Source organism: Lichenostomus cassidix, chromosome 7 (genome assembly GCF_008360975.1).
Source record: "Lichenostomus cassidix isolate B80296 chromosome 7, HeHo_3.0, whole genome shotgun sequence".
Taxonomy (NCBI): Eukaryota; Metazoa; Chordata; class Aves; order Passeriformes; family Meliphagidae; genus Lichenostomus; species Lichenostomus cassidix.
The window spans coordinates 22,297,181-22,319,041 of record NC_139488.1 but is presented as its reverse complement, the minus strand read 5'-3'; the positions used below and the strand labels follow the sequence as shown (position 1 = coordinate 22,319,041).

The 21,861-nt window shown below is 59.9% G+C and overlaps 4 protein-coding genes across 11 annotated transcripts; 2 read left to right on the top strand and 2 right to left on the bottom strand.

Moving 5' to 3' along the window:
* The first annotated feature begins 66 nt into the window (after positions 1 to 66).
* Positions 67 to 6,625, top strand: ANKZF1 (ankyrin repeat and zinc finger peptidyl tRNA hydrolase 1). 6 transcript variants are annotated; one of them, XM_085066721.1, is made up of 15 exons: positions 73 to 378; positions 667 to 776; positions 1,179 to 1,281; positions 1,688 to 1,771; positions 1,871 to 2,162; positions 2,278 to 2,425; positions 2,616 to 2,838; positions 3,015 to 3,116; positions 3,292 to 3,471; positions 3,568 to 3,675; positions 4,111 to 4,384; positions 4,846 to 4,957; positions 5,074 to 5,241; positions 5,342 to 5,412; positions 5,996 to 6,625. In XM_085066721.1, exons 1-15 carry the CDS (start codon positions 258 to 260, stop codon positions 6,114 to 6,116), a joined length of 2,217 nt encoding a protein of 738 aa, XP_084922847.1. In that variant the 5' UTR covers positions 73 to 257; the 3' UTR covers positions 6,117 to 6,625. The 6 variants fall into 6 exon arrangements, 5 of the variants coding, with proteins under 5 accessions (XP_084922848.1, XP_084922847.1, XP_084922846.1 ...); XM_085066720.1 differs by having other exon boundaries at positions 1,688 to 1,775; positions 1,875 to 2,162; XM_085066723.1 differs by having other exon boundaries at positions 74 to 378; positions 1,688 to 1,775; positions 1,875 to 2,162; positions 3,316 to 3,471.
* On the bottom strand, positions 5,741 to 12,654 carry GLB1L (galactosidase beta 1 like). Of its 2 annotated transcripts, none has more exons than XM_085066719.1 (16): positions 12,035 to 12,654; positions 11,435 to 11,607; positions 10,965 to 11,115; positions 10,665 to 10,725; positions 10,296 to 10,390; positions 9,724 to 9,904; positions 9,580 to 9,638; positions 9,203 to 9,420; positions 9,078 to 9,118; positions 8,661 to 8,779; positions 8,458 to 8,532; positions 8,292 to 8,381; positions 8,049 to 8,162; positions 7,673 to 7,804; positions 7,143 to 7,358; positions 5,741 to 7,064 (listed from the first exon to the last, which is right to left on the bottom strand). In XM_085066719.1, the coding sequence occupies exons 1-16, from the start codon at positions 12,419 to 12,421 to the stop codon at positions 6,846 to 6,848; spliced, it is 2,331 nt and encodes a 776-aa protein (XP_084922845.1). In that variant the 5' UTR covers positions 12,422 to 12,654; the 3' UTR covers positions 5,741 to 6,845. The 2 variants fall into 2 exon arrangements, with proteins under 2 accessions (XP_084922845.1, XP_084922844.1); XM_085066718.1 differs by having other exon boundaries at positions 9,299 to 9,420; positions 12,035 to 12,653.
* Positions 12,655 to 12,694: 40 nt separating this feature from the next.
* On the top strand, positions 12,695 to 15,256 carry STK16 (serine/threonine kinase 16). Of its 2 annotated transcripts, none has more exons than XM_085066728.1 (7): positions 12,695 to 12,835; positions 13,568 to 13,787; positions 13,860 to 13,993; positions 14,068 to 14,188; positions 14,263 to 14,358; positions 14,433 to 14,554; positions 14,643 to 15,256. In XM_085066728.1, exons 1-7 carry the CDS (start codon positions 12,750 to 12,752, stop codon positions 14,779 to 14,781), a joined length of 918 nt encoding a protein of 305 aa, XP_084922854.1. In that variant the 5' UTR covers positions 12,695 to 12,749; the 3' UTR covers positions 14,782 to 15,256. The 2 variants fall into 2 exon arrangements, with proteins under 2 accessions (XP_084922854.1, XP_084922855.1); XM_085066729.1 differs by having other exon boundaries at positions 12,712 to 12,867.
* Positions 15,257 to 15,803: 547 nt separating this feature from the next.
* On the bottom strand, positions 15,804 to 20,279 carry LOC146434751 (tubulin alpha-5 chain). The gene is made up of 4 exons (XM_085066725.1): positions 20,130 to 20,279; positions 18,281 to 18,503; positions 17,595 to 17,743; positions 15,804 to 17,395 (listed from the first exon to the last, which is right to left on the bottom strand). Exons 1-4 carry the CDS (start codon positions 20,130 to 20,132, stop codon positions 16,424 to 16,426), a joined length of 1,347 nt encoding a protein of 448 aa, XP_084922851.1. The 5' UTR covers positions 20,133 to 20,279; the 3' UTR covers positions 15,804 to 16,423.
* Between the last annotated feature and the right edge of the window lie 1,582 nt (positions 20,280 to 21,861).

The following is a 21,861-nucleotide window of genomic DNA, read 5'->3' as shown; positions in this document are numbered from 1 at the left end:
GTACGGGGGGAGCGGCATCGGGGTCATGAGGGGTCATGGGGGCACAGCGGCTTGGGGAAGGGGGATCGCGGGGGTAGTAGCCCCGGGCGCAGGGCGGGATTACCGGGGAAGAGGAGGCGGGCCGGTCCCGGACACATTGAGGGCTCGGACGAGGGTAGAGCGGTGTCCCCGTGGGGCGGGGGTCGGTGCGGTCACCGGCGGGTGGTTCCCGGCGGGCACATTACTCAGGCACTGTCCATCTGCTGGGAGCAGAAGTGATGCCGGAGAGCAGGTCGGTGTTTGAGGTCGCCCAGGACCCTGAACTCCTGCACGGGCTGACCCTTGTCACCGGAGCTGCTGCGGATGTGTGTGCTGCCGAGCTGGCACCTGTGAGCCACGGTGCGTGGGGCTCCGCGGGGGTGGCGGGAGGGAAGTTACTTGGCCAAGCTCGTCCACCACAGGTTTGGTGTTCTGTCCCCAGCACAGCTTAGGTGATCACCCAGGAGCTTGGCCAGGGGAGCTGCCTGGCGGGTGGGTAAATGGGCTTTTCTCAGTGACACCCCAAAGTCCCTGAAACTCCTTCAACCACAGGTTTCTTTGGGTGGCTGAAGAGGGACCGAGGAGGCTCTGCTCCTTGGAGTGCAGCCTGCAGGGCTGCCTGTGAACAGCCCTTGCTTTTTCTTCCAGAGGAACCTACAGCACCCAGCTGTGAGGAGAAGGCCCATGGGGTCACCGAGGTGCCGGAGAAGATGTGTTGCTTGACCTGCGGGCAGGTGTTTGGGAGCCGGGAGGAGCAGGTGAGCAGAGCTGAGCTGGCAGTGTGAAGTGGGAGTTGGGCTGCCATGACTGGTGGGGTCCTGCTGTGGAAGCTCAGCCCCAGCATGGTGCAGCCCAATGCTGACTGTTTGCCAGAGCTCCACTCCTCACATCCTGTTGGGATCTGGCACTCAAGCCTTGTATATTATCGATTATAATTTACTGGAAGTAAATGGTCAGTGCAGTACAGGCCTGTACTTGTTCAGCTTAACTTTTTCATGGGTAACTCCAAAATATACTGTGGTTTTCCAGTCAGGTTTGCTGAAGGATCCTGGCATCAGTTTAGTCCTTAGCATGAGGGGTCTGTCACCTTATGCCCTTTGGTGGTGATGGTTTTCATGGACCACCAAGACACTGCCAGCTCAAACTTTTTTGCTCCACAGACTGAGCACTACCGTCTTGACTGGCACCGCTTCAACCTGAAGCAGAGACTCCTGGGGCGCCGGACGCTGCCTGCAGAAGTGTTTGAGGAGAAAACCCGTGCAGGTGAGGAATGGGACTGCCTGCATTGGAGCCCAGGGGCTGTCAGTGACCTCACTGGGGCTCCTGAGCCCATAGGATTTGTTATGGGGAGAAGGGGGCATTTTAACTGAGCCGCTTCCTAAGCATATCTGGAGATCCAGAGCCCCAAACTCATATCTCCCTGGGCCACAGCCCCCTTGTGATATATAGGGTTATTTGACAGAATATTTCTGGAGTCATCAGCTTGCTCTTGAATTCACCTGCAGAGCTTTGGGGAGACTCTTCATTAATCTTTGCTCTGTTCACTGCATCTTTTTTTTCCCTTGCAGGTGATGTATCCAGCATATCAGGATCTGACTCGGATAGCTCTGATGTGAGCAGTGAGTCAGAGTTGCCAGCCTCTGCCAGTGACAGCCCTGGGACCCCTCAGATTTCCCGCTCCCACAAGGTGCTGCTCCGCAATGCGAAGGGCCAGCTCATCTCCGCATACCGCTGCGTGCTGGTCACTGGGAAGGCAAGTCACAGCCCAGCTTTTTGGGAGAGGGACCCCAGAGAAGGTGGGTGGCAGTGGGGTGTAGACGCCTGTCTGATAGTCCCCTACTTCCTGTGATAGGAAGGGTGGACTCTGATGCCAGGTCAGAGCCCCAGACTTGTTGGTGGCCTGTTTTTTGGCTCTGGGGCACTCCCAGGAACCTGCTTCTGGTGCCAGCAGAGGGGCTGATCTCTGTCCTTGGGGGCAGCAAGAGTAAGGAGGTAATGCCGTGGGTGCTAGCAAGGGTATCTGTGTATCAGGGTGACATTGAGCCAGTGGAGCTGACAGCATCACTGCAGAGCCTCAGTGCAAGCACATGCTGGGTTGTGCTGATGATGGGCGGCGGGCACTTCGCAGGAGCAGTGTTCCAGGGGTGAGTACAGGGGGATAGCGGGATTGCCCCCCTGGGCATGGTAAGGTGGAGCTGCTTTTGCATGTTAATCCCATGCACACTGAGCTCTGTTGCTCATGCCTGTCCCTTTTGACAGCCCACAGGTGCAGGAGCACAAGACCTTCCACCGCTACACGGTGCGTGCACGGCGGGGCACAGCCCAGGGCCTTCGGGATGCCCAGGGGTCAGCTCCCAGATCAGCTGGGGCCTCCCTGCGCCGCTACAACGAGGCTGCGCTGCTCAAGGTGAGGATGCATCACAGCACTGGGCTCTTGGCAGGGAGAGTGGTCCTGGCTGGCTCTGTCAGGTGGTACCACACAGGTGCTGGAGGGTGTGGTGGGAGCGGTGGGCTCTGGAAAAGGGGCTACTCTGTCCTGGATCTGTCCCTGTTCCAGAGCTACGTTTGCTTCCATAGTGCTTCTCCTTTCTCCCCAGGATATTCAGGACCTCCTGGCAGCCTGGGCACAGCACCTGAAGGAAGCTCAGCGCATCTTCCTCCGGGCCCCTCGTCACAATCGTGCGCTGCTCTTCGGCGGCAGGAACCCACCCCTCACCCGAGGGGATCCTCGCATCTGCCACATCCCTCTCAGCACCCGCAGGGCCACCCTGCGAGAGGTGCTGCGAGTTCACACCATGCTGGCCAGCCTGCAGGTGTATGGTGAGTTGGACCAGCCCTCGTGCCTGTGGGTCAGGACAGGTGGGGTGACATGGTCTCTTGTGCATTTGGGTATGCTACCCTATGGGGTGAAGATACTTGCTCTTCAGCCCTCAGTCTCTGGAGACATGGGGTGCTCCCTGTCCCCAGGAAATGACAGGAGCACCCTTGCTGCTCAGGGAAGGACACACCACTGGAGGACATCACTGGGTCCCCCCGGAAGGTCTGGCAGAAGAGACAGCGGAGAGCAGAGGTAGATCCCCTACAGGAGGACACAACTGGTGAGTTGAACCATGAAGGGAGACATGACTCTGAGCAAGCAGGAGGGGTCTGATGTTATGGCCTGGGCCAGATTTGCAGCCCTGAGGGGATCTGTAGAGTGTGGCTGGACAGGAGAAAGACAGGGTGTTCTTGGCTGAGAACCCCAAGTGATTCATTCTGTGGGTGGGGCCTTAGCCCCAGTCTCATCCCCCCACTCAGCCCCAGAGGAGGAGGAGGAAGAGGAGGAGGAAAGCCCTGCAGGGGAACTGGAGATGGTGGAAATGACACTGGGGACCTTGGACCTCCGGGAGTTCGAAGTGATGCCCAAGCGAAACCGCAAAAGGAGGAAGAAGAGGGACAAGAAGGTGGAGAAAGGTGAGGGGGAAGAACTGGCAGGGGCAGTGTAGGAAGGCCATGGCTCGGATGCAGGCTGACCCTGACCCTCTTCCTCACCATGTGTTGCCTGTGCAGGGCCTTGTGCTGAAGAGACTGGATACCAGTGTGGGCAGCCTGGCCTGGAGCCAGCGACAGAGCTGCAGGGGGAAGCTGAGGCTGGGCTGCTTCCCTGGAGCAATGGAGGTAAGTGGGGTCAGGAGCTGTGTCAGCTGGATGCCTGCCCCATTTACTGGTGGCTTTTCAGTGGGGTGAAGAGCACGTTGTCATGCAGGTGCCCAGAACAGCTGTGTGTGAGAAGTTTTTAGTGCAGTCACAGGCCTTTGAGTGAGCTGTGTGTTTGGAGCTGTACCTCTGAACCAGGGGGGCCAGGCAGCATCGGGCTAAGCCAGGTGTGTTTGGGGCATTGGATTGGATCTTACTTTAGGAGAGGACTTGGCTGCTGCTAACAGTGCCCAGCAATGCCATGGCACATTGCCACAGATTCTGAGGGTGCTGGAGATCTGCAGTGCACAAATCCAGCTAATAAGATTATGCATTGTGTGTGTGTTCCCTAGTCAGACCTGAGTGCTGCTCTGCCCAGTCTGCCCATCAGACTTCTCTCCTGTTCTTCCCTAATAGGAGACCCTCAGACCCAGCTCTGTGATGCTCTGTTCACTGCCTGCAAGACAGGGGATGTGCGGACACTGCGGCACCTCCTGGGCATGCCAGAGAGCAGGGGCCTGCCGGAGGGCAGTGAGGATGGGAACGTCACACAGTCTCTGGATATGGCCCACTCCCTGCTGAACCAGCCTGTGGACGAGCGTGGCTACACCCTGCTTCACGTGGCAGCACGGGCAGGCAAGGCTGAGGCTGTGTGTCTGCTGCTGGAGGCGGGGGCAGACCCTGCCCTCAGGTATGGCTGCAGGGTGCCCAGTGGTTCACAACCCCTGCCGTGGGAGTTCAGCAACTCACTCCTGTGTCGGCCACGGGAAACTGGTGCCACCCTTGTCCTGGGACAGACAGAATTGGTCTCTGTCACCCAGGACATCTGGGGTTTTTATGGGAGGCCTAAGAGCTGAACCTTCTCTCTCTCTGCCTGGTCTGGCATGGCAGCAGGTGGGCAGTGCCTCAAAGTGCACCCAGATTTATTAGCAGGCAATTCCAAGGGCTAGGATGAGACAAAAGTCCCATGCAGTGGGTTTGAGAGGCAAGGAGGATTCTGGTATAGGAATAAGGAACTTTGCCCTCCTTGGCTGTGATCTTGTGGCCTGCAGTACACATTGCCTATCTCTAGGGAGTCTTTGGGCTCACAGCCCAGTGGGATGCTGGCAGTAAGATGGCAGGGTGAGTGAGCTGGTTTCTGTTGTCTCACAGGGACAGGCAGGAGAGGACCCCATACTGCGTCTCTGCTGACAGAGTGACCCGCAATGCCTTCCGCAAGTTCATGGTGGACCACCCAGACAAGTACGACTACAGCCGTGCCAAGGTGGGTGCCTGCCCTCTGCCCTCACCTGCAGGGGGACCCCAGAGCAAAGCTCTCCTCTCCCACTTGTGCCATTGCCCCTGGCTCAGTGGGAGATGCTGCCTGCCCTCTGCCCCCAGGTGCCAGGGCCCCTGACACAGGAGATGGAGGCCAAGAAGCTGGAGAAGAAGCGGGCACAGAAGGCCCAGCGGAAGCAACGGGAGCAAGCACAGCGGGAGGAGCGGCAACGCTGGGAGCAGGAGCAGGAAGAGAAGCAGCGGTTTGCAGCCCTGTCTGACAGGGAGAAGGTGAGGATTGGGAAGGGGATCCAGCCCAGCTAGGGCAGTGCTGGTGTGGTGGGCTCTGGGCACAGCAACTCCCAGGGGCTGAGCTGTGTCTGCTTCCCAGAGGGCACTGGCTGCTGAGCGGAGGTTGGCTGCACAGCTTCAGGACACCGGCACAACTCTTGCCAACATCAGGTAACCATCCCAGCAGCATAGCGCTGCAGACAAATTCTCCCATGTCAGCACAGCTGTTCCCTGCCCTTCTTGCTTCAGTTCTCATTTTTAGTCTAAAGCTATTCCTGTCAACTCAATTCCCAGTAGTGCTTGTGTAAAAGCTTCCTCCCTCTCTTGCCCTGCTCCCCTGAAATATTTTGCAAAGGATGACTTGGTCCGCTTGCAGCCAGATCTACAGCAAGCCAACGCCCCAGCCACTCCTGTGTTCCTGTTCACTTTCCTCTGACAGCCCACAGGTTTGTTGGCAGCCAGCACTGCCCGTGCTGATCTGGGCAGAGGCTTTAAAGCCTTTATAGGGCAAAGTCCCTCCATGTTCATTCTGTCTCAAAGTACTTCACACCATGCTCTCACACAGCATCTCCTCCAGGGAGCATGTCCTGGCCAGGCTGCTGGGTGAGCACATCAGCCCTGTGAGACCAGAGGAGCCCCAGCTCCCTCATGCTGCTGGTGTCTTGTGTCACAGTCCAGGCAGGGAATCCTTGAGTCTTGTAACTCTTTTGCAAGTGTCTCCTTTGCTCAGGGCCAGCTCTGCTCTTTCCTGCAGCCGCTGCTGGCATTGTGGAGAGTCACTGCTGGGACGGATCCCTTTCCATTACCTCGACTTCTCCTTCTGTTCCACGGCCTGCCTGCAAACCCACCGCCGGGCTCAGGCTGGCCACACCTAGTGCTGGAGACTGCTGCCACTTGCCAAGGACCAATGTGGTGGGGACACAGCTGAGCACTGGCTGTGCAGCAAGGGAGAGCCTGTGGTCTCAGGTCAGAGGGACTGAGCTGGCTATGTCACTGTCCAGGGCAGCTCTGGCATGGCTCTAGGCATGAATATCTCTCTGGCTGGTGACTCTGGCAATGTTAACAACTGAGAGATCTCCATATGCTAATATGAGGGGCTGGGACTGTTTGGTGGCCTGGCTCCATCTGGGCATCCTGTTGCCAGCTTTTCTCAGGGCTACTTCTGGGTAGCTAGCTGTAGGTGGATGGACAAATCCTGACACAGCCTGCAGCCTGGAGCTACATGCAGCCATGCCTGTGGACACCCTCAAGGCTGTGCTTTTACCTCTCCTCTCCTGGCTGCCATCAGCATCTCAGCCCTGTCATGTTAGGAACTACTTCCTCTGCCTACAATGTCAATAAAGAGGTGCCTTGACCCCCTGGACATGGGGGGAGTCAGCATGAACGCTGGAACTATTTGTGATGAATGTGGCATTGACACACAAATCAAGCTCAATCCTGGGCCCCTTATTAGCACAGGCCCTGCCTGTCCCCAGAGGAGAGCAAGAGTTCTGCATGCCTGTGCCAGAACCTGTGCCACTTTCCTTAGCCCCTGTGTTCCACCAGCCCCCCGCCATCTCTGCAGCCCCAGTGAGAGGTAAGGCTGGTGCCCAGCAGCCCGGTGTTTACTCAGTGGCTATGGTGCTGTGGTCAAATGTCCTGTTGAAAATGGGTTGGTCAAGGAAGAGCAAGAGAGGATTGAGAGGTGCCCCTTCCAGCTCCAGCAGTGTAATATTGTTGGGGCGGTCAGCATGCAGCACTGAGCCAGGCACAAAGAGGGTCTGCTGGGGCCCACGATGGGGCCAGTACCGGCCCAAGTTGAAGCCATTTATCCACAGCAGTCCCTGGAAGATGATGGAGATGGGACTGTGTCCAGGTCCACAGTTATGCACTTTCCCTTTCCCAGTTACGCACTGCCTTACCTTGCTCCAACCTGGGAACTTCACAAAGGTGTCCCAGGCAATGCCAGGTGTCTCAAAGGTCCCAGTATAGAAGGCTGGCCCCACTCTGCTCCCACTGCTTGATTTTGGTAGGGCAGTGTGGGGCCAGCCCTGCTGGACTGGGGTGTCTATGGCCAGGGGGTAGATCAACCAGTTGCTGAGAGGGCTGGAGTTCAATGAGAGGTTTCCCAGCAAGCCCTGAGATGGAACAGGAGGAAAAATGAGGCAGCAGTATCTGCCACCGTCAGGAAGATGCTTGGCAACCCCAGGGCATGTCCCTCTTGCAGCAATGAAGATGAAATGGGATCCCCTCTAAAGAGTGATGGGCCCTGGCAGCTGGAGAGGGGTGCCAGTCTCTGAGCACTATCCTGGCAGGTTTCAGATGAACCAGGTAGCAGGATTGGGGGTGGCCCCACCAAGACGAGTCTGTCACTGGTGGCAGTAGAGGGGGTGTTTGGTTATGTGGGTTGCCAAGCCATCCCCTCTGGAGCCTCAGGGCCTTCTCCCCTTACCTTGAAATCACTGGTGTTGGCCCCGAAGCTGATCCTGCCCATATTCTCCAGGAGCATGTCCAGGGTGTCACCTGCCCTGCCCGTTACATGCAGTGTTGTCTGCCCGTCCCGCTCCAGCGTTCCCTGGTACTCCTAAAGCCACAAGGTCAGTGCTGCTGCCCCATGCTCAGATCCCACTGTCCCCAGTGCTGCCAGCCCCACCAGAGCCAGGGCTGCTCTCTGCCTCACAAGGGGGCAAATTTGGGCTGAAAGCCACGCCATAAAGATTCAGTGGCTCTTAGTACCCTGGCTGTCCATGAGACCCTGGCAGGTTCTGGCAGGTTCCACAGCCCTCTGAAGCACTGTCCCAGGGACTGGCGTGCTCCCAAAGCCTCACCTTTTGCAGCATCACGTAGCCGCGGTCGCAGATGCTGTGGGGAGGAGCGCCCAGCGTGGCTGGGTCTGGGACGTCCCAGGGCAGCTGTGTGTGGTACACCACAAAGCCATGGGCCTGCAGGACACAATGCAGTGCCACAGGAAGGGAAATGGAACTGGAAGTGAGCTCTGCTCCTCTGCACCAGAGGTAGGGCTGGGCAGCCAGGAGCATCTCCTCAAGTGTCCCCCACTACACCCTGCTCACCTGCTTTACGGCCTCAAAGGTGAGAGGGAACTGGCTCTGGATGGGTCCAGAGGGGCACAGCACATCCAAGACATCCAGGAGGTCAGCATACTGCAGAGACGGATGAGTTCTGGGCAGCTGAGCAGTGCCACACTGGGGCAGTACAGCCCTTGGGATAGACACTCACCTTCTGCAGGGCCACCCAGCCATAGGCATACTTGGGGGTGGCAGGTGGCATTGGACCAACTGGCAGGGGCTGGAACTGAACAGCAGACTGTCAGCTGCCACCCATGGCAAGCAGGGAGATGTCCCTTGCCCTGCTGGTACCCTCTACTGTCCTGGCACAGGCAGTGCCCAGTACTGTCCCCTTCTTCCTGCCAGGTTCATTACCTTGCTGATGATGGTGCGAATGGCAAACAGCTTCTCAGTGGGGTCTCCTGCCTCCGAGAGGGGGGCATCGTAGTCATAGCTGGTGGTCACTGGTTTGTACTGGCCCTTGTAGTCAGCACCTGGCCAGGGAAGCGATGTGAGCTGGAGGAAGGGGCTCTGGCACAGCCCAGGGCATGGAACCCAGCCCCAGGCTGGCTGCAGTGCAATGTGGGGGCATGACCCAGAACTGTGAGCCCCTGCCTAGGGACAAAAGGAGTTCCCAGGGGAGGAAAGTTTGGGTGCAAGGGACCTTGGCTATGTGTCACCCTGCCCCATGGGACAGAACAAGAGCCTGAAGTAGGTTCCTCAGGGATGGCCAAGGAAAGCCCCTCAGCCCCGCAGTATGCCCCTCCCTCCCCATGGCAAGGCTCTACTCACCGCTCCAGTAGGCAAAGTTAGTCCCTCCATGGAACATGTACCTATGATGATATACCCCAGAGAGCCTGGTCAGCACTCCCACAGACTCAACAGGGCCTCACCAGGCATTGCACCCTCCCTGCTACACCCAAAGTCCCTGCTGGCCTGATCCCCGTGGAATGGAGGCAAGAGGTGATGCCCACTCCCCTGCTGGCTGCGCCCTCTGCCAGCTGACTACTTGCATGTTGATGCTGGCTCCCAGCTGCAGTATGTGCTCCAGCCCCCGGGCCACCCAGGCTGCGCTGGTGCTGGCATGTGCCTCCCCCCAGTAGTCCAGCCAACCTGTGTAGTACTCAGAGTTTACCTGGAAGAGAAAGGGACTGTCACCAGCGTGGAGCTGGATGTCAGCCCTGCTCAGCTGCAGCCTGAGCCCAGCACCCCCCCTTTGCCTCACTGCCTGGCACCTCTGCCTCCCCAAAGCCATCAGAGGTCATACCTCCCACAGCACCCACGCCAAGCTCACCAGGGGCCCCTTTGGTTCCACGCGGCGCTGGGCACCAAATGCCTCTGTCACATTGGATCCTGTGGCGGTGGAGAGAGGGAGGTTTGAGCAGGACAGAGAAGGGACCCCTATCCTCCCTCTCCTCCTCCTCCCCCATAGGGGTACCTGGCCCAAAGTCAACGGTGGCGTAGAGCCCCTGCAGTGTGCCACAGCGCAGCTCCTCCACCTGTGTGCTGTCAGTGGTGAAGAGCACAACCTCGCTCCCCAGCAGTGCCCGAAAGGAGCCCAGCAGATGCCGCAGGTATCCATAGTCACAGGCATAGTAGCTGCCATATTCATTCTCCACCTGCAGCAGGGCAGGGGCTGGCACCCAGTGTGCACATGGCAGGGCTGCAGTCAGGTCCCACTGCCCACTGGCTTTAGCACCCAGCTCTTCCCTTTTCTCCAGACATCATCAGATGTATTTATAAACCCCAGGTGGGTCCTGAGCATAACCTTCCAGCCCCACCATGAGCTCCAGCTCTGCCAGTGTCCCTCAAATCATGACTGGGGTCAGACTCAGAGTCCAAGCTCCTGGATTTAGATCCATGTCCAGAGGGATTTAGATCCAAATCCAGGAGGGATTTATCTGAGCTGTGCTGGGTGAAGTCATTGTGTAGGGGATACAGGTGGCTTTCTGGGGCACATCCAAAGACGATCCAGGGCAAGGCAGGGGTCTGGGCCCCACAGCACCTTACCTGCACACTGATGATGTTCCCCCCATGCTGGTACAGGCGTGGCTTGATCTTGGGTAGCAGGATATGGAGCCAGGAGTCCACAGCTGCCAGGTAGGCTGGAGGGACAGAGAGCAGCTCAGCCTGACTGAAGCATCCACCCCAGCCCACCTGCAGCCAGCCTGCCAGCAGGAAGAAAGAGCAGGTGGGTCAGGGTCAAGCAAGATGGGGAAGTGGAGGTGGAGTACAAACTACAGGGCTCCCAAAAGATGGAGAAGATGATGGGAAAGACCACACATGTGGAGCTGGCAGGGGTATGGAGAGACAACAGCATGCCAGGTACAGCATCAGCCTGTAAGGATACAGTGGCCAGAGCTTTGTGCTGAGCCTCACCAGGGTCGGAAGAGCGCAGGATGATGTCTGGTTTCCACAGCAGCCAGGCAGGCAGGCCACCCTGGAGAAACACACACAGCAGAGAGGGAGGCAGAGAAACTGCTCAGCAGCCTGGGCTGGCACAGAGCTGAAAGCATCCAGTGCAATGCTAGTGCTTGGCATCAGTGCAGCATGTGGCCTATGGGGCAGCAGCCTGGGCACAGTGGGCATGGCACCAGAGTCAGTGTGACAGCCAGAAGGGCTGTGCCCTCCTCAGACCATCCGTCACCCCTCAGTGCCAGGCTGGGGGCTGGGGCTCACCATCTCCCACTCTGCACAGATATAGGGCCCTGGCCGCAGGATCACCAGAAGCCCCAGCTCAGCTGTCAGGTCCAGGAAGGCTTCCACATCCCGGTTCCCAGTGAAGTCATAAACTCCTGGCAATATCTCGTGGTAGTTCCAGGGGACGTAACTGGAGAGGGTGAGAGGAGAGATCAGCATGAAGGGGCTAAGGACACCCCAGCATGACAGGGAACCATCCCACAAGCTGGTTCCTCTGCTTCTGGGAACTGGCCTCCAGCCTCAGCTGAGTATAGCAACTTGGGCTGGACTGGAACTAGCCCATACTCATGCTCGTGTCTGGCAGGTGTGACCTGGGGGTCACAGCCAAGTGCAAGTGTTGGTCCTTGCTCCCTGTCGCCAGACAACCCTGTTGTCTCTGTTCCTACTGATCCCAGAAACCCCGTGGTGGCTGTGGGCTGTGCGCCGTCAGAGCTATTGCCATGGCTTACACCTGCACAGCGCTGAGCCCGCTCATGTACATCTTGAGCAGCCGGTCCCTCCAGGCAGGGCGCGGGACGCGGGCGTAGTGGATGCTGCCCGAGATGTAGCGGAACGGGGCACCGTCCTTGCGGAAGCAGTTGTGCTCGTAATCCAGCTGGAAGGAGCGTGCCGAGGGGGAGGCCTGCAGGAGAGGGGCAGAGCTGGAGGGCTGCAGAGCCTCCCCAAGTTCAGCCGCCCCCTCCCATGCTCCCTGGGACAGGCACTGATGAAGCTGATTCCTGAAGGAACCCTCCCCCGAGGTGGGTACCAAACTGTCCTCCTGGCAGAGCAGGACGGATGAGCTGGACACCCTCCGTTGATGGCCCCGGCGGCTGAGCTGGGTGCTGCTGCGGTGGGTGCTGCTGCGGTGGGTGCTGCGAGGGCAGGCAGGGAGCTGGGAATGCAAGCGGGACATTGGGGCGGGACGTGGGGTGCTGCAGGAGGGAGCCATAGCGTGAAGAGCAGGGAAATGGAGCGGGAAGCAAGGCAAATACCAGAGGCGTCCCACCGAATCCTTCACAGCTCAGCCCCGTGCGCTTCTCCCAAACTTGGCACCCATGTTTGCTAACCTGCGTGTGCAGGAGCCCCACTGCCAGCAGCAGGGCGAGGGCCGGCAGCCCCATCCTCGCCGGGTGCTCGGCAGGCCCGGCACGGGGGACAAAGTTGGACGTGGACTCCACCATCATGTGATCCGAGAAGGATCTTGCCCAGCGCCGGGCGCTTCCTTCTCCCGGTCCCAAGTGCAGGCAGCAGGAACAGCTGGGGCGGGACCATGGGAAAGGGGTGGGCGGCTCTGACCCTCCACGTCTGGCCAGCTGCACATCAGCCCCTGCAAAGCCCACCCAGCAGGCGATGCAGGCAGCACAACTCCGCCCGCGCCAGCTCCGGCCGGCGGGTACGTGCCTGGTGCCCACCGGGGTGGTGAGTGACACAAGTGAGGGGACAAGGAGCCTCATAAAAGTGTCGCCATCAGGTAGAACCCTTCCACTGAGCTCAGCCCGCTTGTTCCATCAGAGAGGTGGTGATGGAAAGCTCGGCTGTAGCTCTGATCGGAGGGATGCTGCTGCTGGATAAGGGAAAGGAAAACGTCCCTAGGCCGAGGGCTAGAGCTGAGGACACAGCTGATGACAGGGCTGTCGGGAGGTGCCGCAGGGCAGGACGAGCCCGCTGCAAGGAGGAGGCGGCCCGGGATCCCGGCCGCAGCGGTGGCGCCCCGCCCGCTGGGTGACGCGACGGGTGACGCCGTGGGTGACGCGCGGCGGCGGGCGATGACGCGGCCGGGCGATGGGGCAGACGCTGTGCGTCTGCTCCCGCGGCACCGTCAGCCTGGGGGGAGCGCGGTACCTTCTGTTACACCGCCTGGCAGAGGGGTGCGCGGCGGGCTAGGGCGCGGGGGGCTCGGGCGGGGGGTCCCCGCGCTCCGGGAGGGATGCTCGGGCAAGGGGGGTCCTCGGGCCGAGGGCTGCTCGGGCATGGGGGGATGCTCGGACATGGGGAGAGATGCTTGGGTTCGGGGGTGCTTGTGCATGGGGGATGCTCGGGCATGGGAGGTCCGCGGGCCTGGGGGTGCTGGTGCAGGGGAGCATGCTTGGGCACGGGTGTACTTGTGCATGGGAGATGATTTGTTATTGGGGGATGCTCAGACATGGGGAGGTGCTTAGGTATGGGGGGTGATTGTGCGTGAGGACATACTTGGGCATAGGGGTGATGTTCAGGCACAGGGGATGCTCGGGCAGGGTGGGGAGATGCTTGAGCTCAGGTTATGTTGGGGGCTGGGGACGTTGGGCTTAGTGAATGATGATGCTTCAGCATAGGGGGTGCTTGTGTGTGGCAGATGATTCTCGTGCTGAGTGACAGGGAGGGGTTGGTCACTCCCAGAAGTGGATGCTTGGAGCCATGGGAGTGGGGGTGATTGGGCCACTGGGGTTTTTCATGCAGAGAGGGGATGCTTTGGGTTCCTGGCAGGTGCCTGCAAAGGTGGGGGGAATGTGCATACGTGGGGGATTCATGCTGCCCTCTGGGTGCTCATAGATGAGACTGGGCACAAGGCCCCAGCATGGATATCACAGCCTCCAGCCCATGCCATTCTGTGCTCCTTTCAGGGGCTTCAGCTACGTGGACCTGGTGGAGGGGCTGCGGGATGGGCGCTTCTATGCCCTGAAGCGCATCCTGTGCCACGATAAGGAGGACCGCCAGGCTGCCCTGCACGAGGTGGAGATGCACGGCCTCTTCGACCACCCCAACATCCTGCGCCTGGTGGCCCACTGCATGGTGGAGAAGGGTGCCAAGCACGAAGCCTGGCTTCTCCTGCCCTATGTGAAGGTGAGGGGGGCTTTCCTGGCTGTCCCACCATCCCAGGAGCAGCAGTGGTGACCAGCTGCTTGTGTTTGCCAGGGGGGAACCCTCTGGAGAGAGGTAGAAGCACTGCGAGAGAAAGGGACCTTCATGCCAGAGCAGCGGATCCTCCACATCTTCCGTGGGATCTGCCGTGGGCTGCAAGCCATCCACAGCAAGGGCTATGCACACAGGTGAGGGCTGGCAGCGCTGGCTGAGGGGATTGACAGGGGCCCCAGTGGGCACTCAGTGATGTCCATCCCCACAGGGACCTCAAGCCCACCAACGTGCTGCTGGATGAGGATGACCAGCCTGTGCTGATGGACCTGGGCTCCATGAACCGAGCTCGCATCGAAGTCAACAGCTCTCGGGAGGCCATGGCTGTGCAGGTTGGTGGCCTGGGATGTCACCCCACAAGCCTATCCCTGCTCCAATCCCTTCATCCCCATCCTCCTCTCTGCAGGACTGGGCTGCCCAGCGCTGCACCATCTCTTACCGTGCCCCTGAGCTCTTCACAGTGCCGAGCCAGTGCATCATAGATGAGCGTACAGATATCTGGGTAAGGATCCAGCCCTCTGCCCCCCCACCCCTGTCCCACTGCTGCAGGGCAGCACTGACACCACTATGCTCCAGTCCTTAGGCTGTGTGCTGTACTGCATGATGTTTGGAGAGGGCCCCTATGATGCCATCTTCCAGAAGGGTGACAGTGTGGCTCTGGCGGTTCAGAACCCCCTCACGTTGCCCTCCACAACTAGGTGAGGGGCTGGGGAGGATGACCCCATTCCTGGGTGGCCCCCTGTCCTGTGCACAACATGGGTCCTCCCCTCACTGTATTTCGTCCAGGTACTCGGCTGCCTTGCAGCGCCTGCTCTTCTCCATGATGACAGTGAACCCCCAGGAGAGACCCAACATAAATGAAATCCTCCACCAGCTGGAGGGGCTGCAGCCAGCACCGGCAGGACAAGACACCACGCAAATCTGAGCCCATCCCATCCCAGTGGTGACGTGTCCCAAGCTGAGCCAGGGGAAAAGCAGCTGCCCTAATCCCTGCTGCCTTGCAGACCTGTTGCAGAGGGGATTGATGCCCTGGGGAAGAGCTGCTGCTCTGTGCCAGAGGTTTGTTGGATTTGGAGTGTTCTGTGCCCTGGATGCTGCTGCCTGGGCCTTGGTCTGTGCCCCTGAGCTGTGGATATGTGATCTGCTGCTAAACATGGGTCCCTTGCCAGTTGCTGCCTTCCCTGGGGGTGGCAGAGGAGGATGTTGTGGGACCCCTCCTGGGGATGGGAGCCACTGTCCTGCAGCTCTGTGCCCCAGGAAGGTTGCTCCTGCCCGGAGCTGAGCTGTGGGCCAGATCCCGGTGCTGTGCTGCAGGGAGGTGGAGGGCCCCAGTGCCCACTCTGCCACTGCTCTTGGCACCGATGTTGCCTTGTGTTTGAAGTAAAGTATGTTCTTGCGGAGGTGTGGCTGTGTCCCTGTCTGCAGGGAGGGGTCCTGCTGGGGCATGGGGAGAGCAGGGCACGCTGTCTGGGTTAAGCAGCCAAGCATTGCTGGAGGGGAAGGGCAGCAGAGGCCAGCCAGGGCGGCACAGCCAGAGAGCATTAGCAGTAAGCAGGGAAAGTTAATCCCTGGCCCCAGCATGCTCCTGTTGGGAGTTAACACAACTCTGCAGCTGGAGCCAGACGCTGCTGTTCAGAGCCTGCAGAGCTGGGCACTGCTGGGCAGAGATCAAAACAGGCAGGCAGGAGATGGCAGGGGTACAGGCAGAAATTCTATGTTGCCCATGAAGAGGGAGGTGAATGCCCAGACTGGGAAGCTGCCAGACCTTGGGAGGCAGGAGCAGCAGCACTGCCCTGGTGGAGGTAAGGAGAGCATGGGGACAGTACAACCACCTCAGCACTGAGGACACCCCCAGCCTGGCAGGCAGCCTAGGCTAGAAGGGCTCACGGGGACTCCAGCAGCTGGGCTATCCATGAAGAGGGTAAAAAAAGAGATGCAGACAAGCAGTTTCACAGGGAGCGTTCCTCTCCTTTAATCCTCTCACCACACACAGCAGTACAGCAGCCACAGGGGTTCGTGCCATGCTGGGTGCCATTGCTGGGTGCACCCACTGCACCAGAGAGCTGGGCATACCCCTTGCCCTGCATTGTGACCACAGGGGCAGGGGAGCCAGATTGCTCCCAGTGCTGTGACCACTATCCTTCCAGATGGGCCCACCTATCCTTGGGCTGCACATGTGGAGAAGACCCAGCAGCTGCCGTTCTTTCCTTGCGTAGACTAAATCTGCTCTCCTGAGCTCCAGGGTACAACACAGGGCCATATATCACATGAGGAAGCAGTACCCACCCCTGGCTGGAGCAATGAGGGGGATAGGATGTGTGCCACGGCACCAGGGACTGGACCCCAGAGCTCTTACCTGCACAGGGAGCAAGCTGGAGCAGAGCACTGGGAGGAAGCATAGCAGCACCAGTAGCAGGGCTGAAGCACTCACCACACACCTGACCTGGCAAGAAACCGATACAGCTGGGGGATACTGGGAGACATGGAGGCTCTGAAACGGTTTATTGCAAAGGGTTTCTGCAGGTAACATGGGGAAGGAGCACAGTCCTTTTTGGCCTGGAGCTTCTCTACTCCTCACCCTCCTCTTCGTCCTCGTAGGAGTCCAGACCCACTTCCTCATAATCCTTCTCCAGAGCGGCCATGTCTTCCCGTGCCTCAGAGAACTCCCCTTCCTCCATGCCCTCGCCCACATACCAGTGCACAAAGGCGCGCTTGGCGTACATCAGGTCAAACTTGTGGTCCAGGCGAGCCCAGGCCTCGGCGATGGCCGTGGTGTTGCTCAGCATGCAGACGGCGCGCTGCACCTTGGCCAGGTCTCCCCCTGGCACCACCGTGGGCGGCTGGTAGTTGATGCCCACCTTGAAGCCCGTGGGGCACCAGTCCACAAACTGGATGCTGCGCTTGGTCTTGATGGTGGCGATGGCGGCGTTGACGTCCTTGGGCACCACGTCCCCACGGTACAGCAGGCAGCAGGCCATGTACTTGCCATGGCGAGGGTCACACTTCACCATCTGGTTGGCTGGCTCAAAGCAGGAGTTGGTGATTTCAGCTACTGACAGTTGCTCATGATAAGCCTTCTCTGCGGAGATGACAGGGGCATAGGTGGCCAGGGGGAAGTGGATGCGAGGGTAGGGCACCAGGTTGGTTTGGAACTCAGTCAGGTCAACATTCAAGGCTCCATCAAACCTCAGTGATGCTGTAATGGATGAGACAATCTGACTGATGAGTCTGTTCAAGTTGGTGTAGGTCGGGCGCTCGATGTCCAGATTCCGGCGGCAAATATCATAGATGGCCTCGTTGTCCACCATGAAAGCACAGTCTGAGTGCTCCAGTGTAGTGTGGGTGGTGAGGATGGAGTTGTAGGGCTCCACCACAGCAGTGGAGACTTGTGGTGCCGGGTAGATGGAGAATTCCAGCTTGGACTTCTTGCCGTAGTCAACTGAGAGTCGCTCCATCAACAGGGAGGTGAACCCAGAGCCAGTGCCACCTCCAAAACTGTGAAATACGAGGAATCCCTGGAGGCCTGTGCACTGGTCAGCCTGTGGAAGGAGACGAGGAGAGATTGCTTTGAGATGCAATTCTCTGTGTGCAGTCTGTCCCTTCAGAACCTGGTTTACCCGTGCTTTGGTCAGCTGCAGATCTCTCCCTGGGTACAGCAGGGCTTGCAGTGTGTTCTGAGTCCCAGCAGGATGCTGGACTCCAGACAGGAGAAAACATCCCTCCCCTGCAGTCACTTACCAGCTTCCGGATCCTGTCCAGCACTTGATCAATGATCTCTTTGCCGATGGTGTAGTGCCCACGGGCATAGTTGTTGGCAGCATCCTCCTTGCCAGTGATCAGCTGCTCGGGGTGGAAGAGCTGGCGGTAGACTCCTCCCCGAACCTCATCTAGGAGAGAAGAGGAGCAGGTTGAGCCCGGTGGAGGCTGCTGGTTTGAGCTGGCCGCCAAGCAGACAAGTGGGTGCTAGCAGCCATCCCTCACTTCGGCTCCGCCTGCCGGGGCACGGCCAAGGACCCACACGTCAGCAAACCCAGCATCAGGTTTCTCTGGCATGAGGAGGTGGCTGCCACCTCCCTGCGCAGCTCAGCTTCTCCCACCCATCGGGAGCTGCCTGTTCACAGCGCAGCAGGAGCTGCTGTGCCGGTTGGGCTGGTTTCTCTCTGTGCACATGTGGCACAAGCACCGCCGACTCTAGGACACTTCAAGAACAAAAGCAGGTGCTCAGGTTTGTGGCTTCTCCTGGGGGAAAAAAAGGGCCCTCGGGTCTAGCCCAGTGCACGATATTGTCAGCAGACCACGACCACCAGCTCCCTGCTACCCACCCATGGGGTCACTTCAGGCTGTGCAAACTCCAGGGAGTGTCCTGCAATGGGTCATTTCCAGAAATAGTGACCACCATCACTGCCCAACTAGGGTGCACTCACCGATCACAGTGGGCTCCAGGTCCACAAAGATGGCCCGTGGGACATGCTTCCCAGCCCCAGTCTCACAGAAGAAGGTGGTGAAGGAGTCATCCCCTCCGCCGATGGTTTTGTCACTGGGCATCTGCCCGTCGGGCTGGATGCCATGCTCCAGGCAGTATAGCTCCCAGCAGGTGTTGCCCATCTGAACGCCGGCCTGGCCGACGTGGACGGAGATGCACTCGCGCTGGGGAGGGGGAGGCAGGGTCAGATTCTGGTACAGCCCTGTCCTGCCTGCTCCAAGAAGGGCTCTGCCTGGTGCCAGTGCTACACAGTCACCCACACAGGACCTGCTCTGGTCAGTGGCCCCAGAGAGTACATTTTCCTTTCAGTGACCTCCTCCATGACCCTGAGGGACTCCCCTGGCTGGCATTGCCCTCAGCCATGCACAGGCACCATGCTGGATCAAGAGCCAGCTCTGGCATCCCTCCTGCCCCTGCCCTCACTGGGGGCCACCAGCACAATGGACTCTGGTTGGGCCTGTCCTTCAGCAGTATGGGGAGCAGAGCCTGGCCCAGCTACTCTGCCAGGGTCCCTGGCAGCCTCAACCCCTTCCCCATGCAACAGCAGTCCTGTGAGGGGCTAAGCTGACAGGGGCACACGCTTAACCCATGAGGGGAACCAGCATGGGGAAACCCCTCTGCCTGTTTCTCCAGAGCCAGATAAGCACTCAGTATCCTGGGGTGGGTGGCTGTGGGAATGCAAGGGTGGTAGGTGGCAGCCAGGTGAGGGCTGGCAATGAAGACCAGCAGTTTCTGAGGTAGCACAGAGATTCTGTGGGCTACACAGTCCCAGCCCTGTGCTATAAAAGTGTTGGCAGAAGTGCTGAGGAGCAGGCTGTGAGCTGGAGATGTGCCTCGTGTGCTCCCATTCAGGAGGTGCAGGCCTGCTCTGCTACTCCGGCATCCCTTCTCTGCTGCCCCTGGCAACCCGCCTCTGCTAGCCCTAGCATCCTTGTTTCACTACTGCCGGCATCCCGGTTTCCCCGACTGGGACACTCCGACTCAGCCTAAGGGTCCTGGAGCAATCCACTCCTGCATTCTGCGACCGCACAGTGCCCTTAGTCGCGATGGAGTCCGTGGCCCGATCCAGAGCCGGGGTAGGACATGGGCTCCGGCTTCCTGCGGGAGGGCCGAGGGCAGCCTCAGCCGCCGGGAGGAAGGGAGGGCAGCCGGGGGCAGGGTCCACGGCAAAGCACGGTCAGCGCTGCGGCGGGCAGAGCGCTGCGTTGCGCCTCCTGGCACGGCCCCGGCCCACTCCTGAGCCGCTAAATATAGACAGCTCCAGCCCCGGGCGAGGGCAGTGGCGAATGCCCGCTTCGGAGAGCGGCCCCGGCCCGCTCCGCCGCTGCCAGCCGCCCGCGGGACGAGACTGAAGGGACGGGACGGGACCCCCACACCTGTTCCCGCCGCCAGCCCCGACGGAGCGAGCGCTACCGCGGGGGGTAGCCCCGCCGAACGCCCAGCTCCGGTCCCCGGCTGGCGCCTCCACCCCCGGCAGCTGTCCCCGTCCATCCCCGGCCACCGCTCCCCACCGGAGAGGTCATCCCCCCGCATCCCCAGCTCCCACCGCGCTGCGCCGGCGGTGGGGTCGGGGGGGCAGGCGCCCCAGCGCCGGAGGCGGCGGCGGGGGGGAGCGGGCGGTGGGGGGGCGGCTGCTCCCGGGCAGGGGCCGGTAGGGCTGCCCAAGGTCACGGCGGGGAAAGAGGGGGCGCATCACGATGGCTCTGCCGGGCACGGTGCTGCGGAGGGACTGCCGGGGGGCTGCCGGGCACCCTCCCCTCCGCCGTGCCCGCCGCCCGGCCGGCACTCACCATGTTGCGGCAGGTGGTGCGGGCTGTCCCGGCGGCTCTGTGCGGCGGGGCTCGGCGCGGAGCTGCGGCTGCTGCAATCCCCGCCGCAGCGCTCTCTTATAAGTGGGAGGGGCTTGCTGCCGCCACGCCCCTTTCTTTGGATACACTTGCATGCGGGGAGGGAGTCCCCCCCTTCGGGGGCCGCGGGGGCTTGGCGGGGTCCTCCCGGTTGCGGAGGAGCCCCGACATGCGGGGCCCGAAGCTGCTCCCCCTCCTCTGCCGGGAGGGGAGCGGGGGCATAAAGCCAGGCTGCAGGCAGAAAGGCTGGGGACCAGCCCCCAGGGGTGACAGGCAGTGCTGAGCCACCAGCACTGGAGCCAGAGCAGGTAGAACAGTCCCTAATCTGCTCAGCTACCGGCTCCCTCCAGGGATCTGGGGACACCCCGGGTCCACCTGGGCTTCTAGAACAGGAGAAAGGAGGAGAAACATGATAGAGACATGTATCAGACTCAGGAGCCCAGTTTGCCCCCCAAACCTCCCTTTGCCATCGATGCTCTGGGAGGCTCCAGCCAAAGTTTGCCCTTCTCTCCCAGTGGGGACAGACAGGCAGTGCTGCACAACCCTGTGAGGCTGCAGATCTGCATGATAAATCTGGGCTGCCAAAAAAGGGTCATTGCAGCCTGCTTGCTGTTAATAACTTGTGACTACATTCAGAGCAGCAGCTTTGTTTGAGCCCTGGCCAGCACAGCCACCCCTGCCAAGGGCTGATCCTGCTACTGAGGATGCCTGGACCATCATCCTAGAATGTTGCCTGAGCAGGGAGAGGGCTCTGTCCTTGCTGCCAGGGCCTTGGCTCACACAGCTACCCCTCCCTGGCTATGGCAATGGATGGGCCTCTGCTGCATGATGGGAGACACTACTGTGTCTCTTGTCCAGGGCAGAGGTGCAGGATAACTTTTAGAAAAAGCAATGGGACACAATTCCAACTCCTACATTGTCCTGGTGGCAGAGTCAGGTCTTTGTGAAGACCTGAAGCAATGGAATTACTCCTAAAGGACCAGGTTCTTTCCTTTCCCCACAATCAGACAAGACATAAGGAGTGGATCAGAGCAGCACCTGGTGTAACAGGCAGTGCCTCCTGCCCTGGAGTAGCAGCAGTAGGCACCACTTAGTCTGAGCCTGGCACTCCAGTCACAGGCATGCAGAGCAATGCCAGAAGCCCTGCGCAGTGGGATGAGCGCCTGGCTGCTTTCCAGCAGCCAGTGCTGGCCCCCACTCTCCCCTCCAGCTGACACGGGTGCATGTCGGGAGGAGGGCAGGGGAGGACAGCCCCTGTGGGTCAATATAGCTGGAGCATTAGTGGTAAGCGGGGAAAATTAATCTCTGGAACCAGCACACTGGATAATGGGTAACAGAAATCTCCAGTTTGCAGCTGGGGCCAGGAGCTGGTGCTGGGACTACTTACTACCAGACAGGGCACTGAGAGGACTCAGAATGGGGACAGTGCAGAAGATGATCTGGGGCAGGCAGAGTGGGGCCACATGCCCCAGGGGAAAGGCAGAGCAGTGGCAGAGCAGGGCAGGCGGAGGGCAGAGGTACTCCCAGACAGAGAACCCCATGCCTAAGGTTGATAGTTCTTTCACATCAGCAGCACTCCTCTGGATTCCTTTGTTAGACATGCTCCAGCACCTTTCCAGAGCCTGCCATGTGTATTCCTGGACATATGCTGATGGTATGGGCCTCTTACCTACGT

Bases quoted from the DNA above. Each gene is read 5' to 3' on its own strand.
- ANKZF1 (XM_085066721.1), top strand. From the start codon at position 258: ATGCCGGAGAGCAGGTCGGTGTTTGAGGTCGCCCAGGACCCTGAACTC. The intron at 1,282-1,687 runs GTGAGGAATGGG...GGGACCCCTCAG, and splicing joins TGAGGAGAAAACCCGTGCAG to ATTTCCCGCTCCCACAAGGT. The intron at 2,839-3,014 runs GTGAGTTGGACC...CTTGCTGCTCAG, and splicing joins GGCCAGCCTGCAGGTGTATG to GGAAGGACACACCACTGGAG.
- GLB1L (XM_085066719.1), bottom strand. From the start codon at position 12,421: ATGAGGCTCCTTGTCCCCTCACTTGTGTCACTCACCACCCCGGTGGGC. The intron at 9,639-9,723 runs GTACCCCTATGG...CCACCGCCACAG, and splicing joins CACCGTTGACTTTGGGCCAG to GATCCAATGTGACAGAGGCA. The intron at 7,805-8,048 runs GTGAGGCTTTGG...TTGTGGCTTTAG, and splicing joins GCTACGTGATGCTGCAAAAG to GAGTACCAGGGAACGCTGGA.
- STK16 (XM_085066729.1), top strand. From the start codon at position 12,734: ATGACGCGGCCGGGCGATGGGGCAGACGCTGTGCGTCTGCTCCCGCGG. The intron at 12,868-13,567 runs GCGGGGGGTCCC...TGCTCCTTTCAG, and splicing joins CTAGGGCGCGGGGGGCTCGG to GGGCTTCAGCTACGTGGACC. The intron at 14,555-14,642 runs GTGAGGGGCTGG...TATTTCGTCCAG, and splicing joins ACGTTGCCCTCCACAACTAG to GTACTCGGCTGCCTTGCAGC.
- LOC146434751 (XM_085066725.1), bottom strand. The intron at 17,744-18,280 runs GTGAGTGCACCC...CTTCTCTCCTAG, and splicing joins CCTGGAGCCCACTGTGATCG to ATGAGGTTCGGGGAGGAGTC. The intron at 17,396-17,594 runs GTAAGTGACTGC...CTCCTTCCACAG, and splicing joins TGGACAGGATCCGGAAGCTG to GCTGACCAGTGCACAGGCCT.